Source organism: Cornus florida, unplaced genomic scaffold, assembly GCF_030987335.1.
Source record: "Cornus florida cultivar Cherokee Brave unplaced genomic scaffold, ASM3098733v1 CherokeeBrave_3.0.0_Hap2_Chr09, whole genome shotgun sequence".
In the NCBI taxonomy this organism is placed as follows: domain Eukaryota; kingdom Viridiplantae; phylum Streptophyta; class Magnoliopsida; order Cornales; family Cornaceae; genus Cornus; species Cornus florida.
In genome coordinates, this window is record NW_026775579.1 from 86,219,739 (window position 1) to 86,224,826 (window position 5,088).

The window sequence follows — 5,088 nt, forward strand, 5'->3', positions numbered from 1 at the left end:
ATTGATTGAATTTTATATTAAAATATAATTATTGATTGAATTTAAAAAAAAATAAATTCAACCTAGGGACAATTTTAGAATCAGAGGTAAATTTTTTATGTTCAACAGCTAGGGAGATATTTAGAGATTAAAGTTACCTTATTTATAGGGCTTTAATTTGCTCTGGGGATATTAAATGGATATAAGCTTATAGACTAATTTCATCTTAAAAAGAATTAGCTACCATTGATTTTTTTCACAAAAAAAAAAAAAAAAAAAAAAAAAAAAAAAAAAAAAAATCTTTTGAAAGTGAAAATTAAAGGGTCTCATAAATGATCAAATGGGATAACTAAAATAAAAAATCACTCGGGGTAAAAATAGATCAATCAGAAAAAGAAAAACTATTATCGAACATAACAAAGCAATGACATGAGCTGTCTCAAAAAGGAGAATACTATGAACGTATTGTTTGAATTACCTCCTTATTTTCTTATTCCATTAGATCCGGTAGGAGTATGCTGTTGAGTGTTGACTCTTCATCAACTAAACAATCAACAAATGGAACCACCTTTTTTACCATCTGATCAAGTTCACAATACTTCTCTCTTTTAGGAGTTCTATGGTCAGAACTGGTGGCTCCTCGCCCCCATCCTTGCTGGGAGGATGGTTCTGTAATTGCTATTTTGGAATGGCGGAACGGATGGGATTTTTCCCTTTTTCAGCAGATTTCAAAGTTATTGAATAACATTCTTTAGCCGCAACCTGGTCCCCGTGTATATCTATCACCTTGGTCCCATCCGGACCCAAACATCGTATCACTTGATGTAAGGTTGACGGAACGCCCTGAATTCTGTGAATCCATCCTCTGCCCATCAAGAGGTTGTATGATGGATAAATTTCCACTACCACGAAACTTTCAGTCAAAACCCGCTCAGCGGCTTGTACTGTCAATTCCACTATTCCAATGGGTTCCACTCGCTTCCCATCAAATCCGAGCAACGGATTTCCTGTGGGTTTGAGTTTTTCGGGTTCGATCTCCAGTCGGTCGAACATCACCCTGGGCATAACATTCGCACTACTTCCTAGATCAATCAGGACTCTCCGAACCAGGCATTCTGCAATCGTCAGACTGACGACTAGTGGATCTTCATGAGGAATCTGAACACGTAGTAGGTCCGTCTTATCAAACTTTATCGATGTGGACGTGTTCTGCTGGTGCAAAGCGCGCACACTACCAATTCTTCTTTTTAGCTGGGCCTGGCGTAACCTCGTCCTGAGCAACTCCTCTGACTCCGTTGTTTGTTCAGGCCGGCCATGAATTGCGTTTATAATCTGGTCGGGCTGGGAGTTGTGTTGGTTCGGCCTCTGGTTCCGCTTGATTTGCTCAGTCGGGCGGTTATGCTCCTGCACCGGACCCTGAACATAGCTTGCAAACTCCCCCTTTGCGATCAGCATCTCTACCTGCCTCCTCAGGTTCCTGCATTCGTTAGTCTGATGCCCAAAATCACTATGGAAAGCATAATGTTTAGTCTGATCCCTCTGTTCAAGAGGTTGTCTGATTGGCAGAGGAGGACAAAACTTATCTTTGTTCTCCTGGTATAGCCTTACTAAGGTGACTCTGAGTGGAGTGACTGATTCCTCCTCCCTGGGCCTCTTCTCCGCCTTCCATGAGGGGTGATGTTGCGGTTGAGCTTGTTTTTGCCGGATCTTGGCTTTGGACTTCTCCTCTATCGAAATAATTGACGTCTTCCTTGAATTAGCTGCTTCTTCCTCCTCAAGGCGAACAAAGCCGTCAGCTCTCTCGTTCAGCTCGTCCATTGTCTTTGGCGTATTAACCACCAAGCTGGTATGGAACGGCGTCCCCCGGTTCATTGCGAGTTTAAATGCTTGGACTACTGTTGACGGGTGACACTCTATTACCATGCTTTTAACGAGGTTGAACCGGGTGAGAAAAGCTTGGAGCTGCTTATCCTCATGCTGCTTCATTGTAAAAAGGCTCGATACATCCTTAGCCAGACGCTTATTCCCGTAATACTGGCTTATGAACTTATCACATAAGTCCTGGAAACTGGCGATTGAGCCTTAAGCCAGATTCTTGAACCAATTGAGAGCTGCTCCAGCCAAGCTCGTAGGGAAACACTTGCACATCAAAGGATCATTATTAGTATTCAAAGCCATTTTCAACTGAATATGGTATATGTGATCGACCGGATCAGTTGTTCCGTCGAACAGAATGAAGATCGGCATGGAAAACTTCTTCGGATTCGGCGCGTTCAGAATTTCATCAGTGAATGGCGATGCGACCGTCCTTGCTGAGGAACGCAGTGCTTCGTTTTCTCTTGAGAACCGTGACGGAAATCCTCGATCAGCAGATCTCCTTTCCGAGCTATAGTAATCGACTGTCGCTAATGAAGGTCGGTATGGCGGATCGAACGACCTATCCTCCCCAAATTCACTCCGCCATGGTGACGCAATCCGATGTTCATACGCCGGTGCTTCCTCCCTCATAATCCGTTTGTGATGCGGTTCCAGACGAACAAATCCTTCCCGATCCTCCACTCGGCCAACATTCGGAGGTAGATTACTGATTATACCTTTATCACGACGTTGACCACCATGATTGACGTCTTCTGGATCACCTTGATGATCAGCTTCGGACGGTAAAGCTCCCTCTCCTTCAGGAGGCGGCCTCGAAATTGCAGGAGCCTCTCGATGCTCCATTCCAGCTCGTAGCTCTGCATTTTCTTTCCTCAAAGCATCGATCATGTTCATTAGTTCATCGAGCTTTGTCTGCTGGCCGTTCTCCAAAGAATTCGGGTTCGCCTCTCCGATCATCATTCCAGATCGGAGTAAAGTCATCAACTGCAGGCTTCTTGATCAAATTGGAGTTCCGCTAACGCGCGCACACCAGATCTGAACTTATGCTTGCCGAATTCAGTCCACTACTAGCTGGATTCAGTAACTACAATAGATCACAACCGCGCAGTTCGCCGGATTAAGCACGGATCTGATCTGCTTGGATCGGACGCCAATTTTCCGAAATCAACCGGATGTGGACTCGTCAACACAAATCGTATTATCACCAATGTTGATTCAGCTTTCGCAGATTAGTCGTCTTCCTCGCAGAATGCGTTGAATCAATCCGATCTGGAATGATATCAATCAATCCTCCCGTTCTTCCCACAGACGGCGCCAATTGAAAGTACAAAGAATTTTTCCCTAATTGTAGAGAGAGAAACTTTACACTCTCAATGATTTTTTTAAAACCTTTTCCCTCTCAATCCCTTCTATTTATAGACGGTTACAACCTCCACTGAGCTGGTCATATCTTGTTCTCCTTTGGCTGGACTCGATTTCTCTCATTTTATCATGGGCTTCTGAAATGGCTTTATGGATCTGGGCCCATACGGCACGAACTTGCTTCATCCCGTTCGTCCACACCCGACCCATCCTATGCAATGTGGATCACACCAAACCCGGGTCATTTTGGTATCTTCATATATATATATATATATATATATATATATATATTATGCATATTAAATGAATTATATATATATAATTATATAGAGAATTATATATTTATAATAGGTATATATGTATAGGACATTATGCATATATATGGTAAGTATAGTTAAAAAGGATTTATAAATATATATTACATAATATATATATTTATACTTATATGTTTTATGTATATTAATATAGTTGGAGTCCTACATGGAAGAGGATTTGAATTGGCAACATATATTATTTATTTATTTATATTTATATGTGTCATGTATATTAATATAACTAGAGTCCTACATGGAGGAAGATTTGAATTGGCAATATATATTATTTATTTTTGTTGTGTGAGGAATATATATATATATATATATATATATATATTAAATAATTATATATATATATAATATAATATATGTGTATATATTTTATTTACAGTTATTATTATTTTTATTTGGGTAGTCATACTAGGAATGAAATTAGGGTATTAATGTGTATAAATATAAACATAAGGTTATATTATTAAAAGGTTTTTCACGTTAGAAAAAAAATAAGAGAAGTAGAGAAAATGAAGAAGGGAAGACTGACAACGAGAAGGCCGAATCAGAGAAAGAGGACGTCGTATTTGGAAGAGACAACCAAGGTTAAAGCGTCAATTTCGTTTCGAAACCTTCAGACAAGTTCTTTTCTAACTCTCCTCTTATAACCCATTAGTTTATCACCTTGGGTATCAAAATCTATAGATTAAATTGGCATGTTAATCACCTAGACATAGGATAAATGCATGTGAAGAAATTGATTAGTAGAAAAGGAAGAATCCTTCTTCAACTAGAAAACTTTCTCCAATTCCCGTTTTATTATTCTGTATGTATCTCTTTGCTCGACTGCCAAAACGGCTCAAATCTTGCACAGTTGAATGGAAATTCGATTATCTACAATTTTGTATTTGACGAAAATTTCGTGAAACAGATGTTTACCTTATCAAAACTGGGTTGGAAGACAATACGAATTTTGTGTATATATATATCTTATCCTATAATTGTTTTAACCAATTTGGATAATTTGTATGGTTGGGTGTTAACTAAATAATTCTTAATATTTATATTTAACGTGTAACGTGTTATTTAGATATTGCTAAATTGTGTAACCTACGTGTTATATACGCCTACGTGTTATAATGTCACACATAAATAAATAAATATAACCTAATCAACTAATAAGTTGGTTATTGATATTTATTATGTTTATATATGGGATGTTGGTGTTGATGAAATCATAATAGGTTGTTTATTTAAATTAATTATATACTTATATCTTGCATGGAGTGCCTATGTATGATTTATTTCATAGTTAATTGTAAAGTTTGGTACATGGTTAAATTGGAGGCATGGATGAGTTGCTAAAGGGATAAATAAATTGTCTTATTAATTATATGAATAAAATACATACATGGGAAGTATGGATGGATTGCTAATTATTAGTATGGATTAAAAAAAAAAAAAAAAAAAAAAAACATACTTTTGGAGGCATGGATGAGTTGCCAAGATATAAACAGATTGTCATTTAATAGGCATGGTTGATTTGCCAAAGTATAAATGTATT

The 5,088-nt window shown here is 38.1% G+C and overlaps 1 protein-coding gene across 1 annotated transcript; it reads right to left on the reverse strand.

The window, feature by feature from the left end:
- Nucleotides 1–657: 657 nt before the first annotated feature.
- LOC132273071 (uncharacterized) lies at nt 658–2,817 on the reverse strand. The gene is made up of 3 exons (XM_059774104.1): nt 2,165–2,817; nt 1,559–2,047; nt 658–1,456 (listed from the first exon to the last, which is right to left on the reverse strand). Exons 1-3 carry the CDS (start codon nt 2,815–2,817, stop codon nt 658–660), a joined length of 1,941 nt encoding a protein of 646 aa, XP_059630087.1.
- Nucleotides 2,818–5,088: the final 2,271 nt, after the last annotated feature.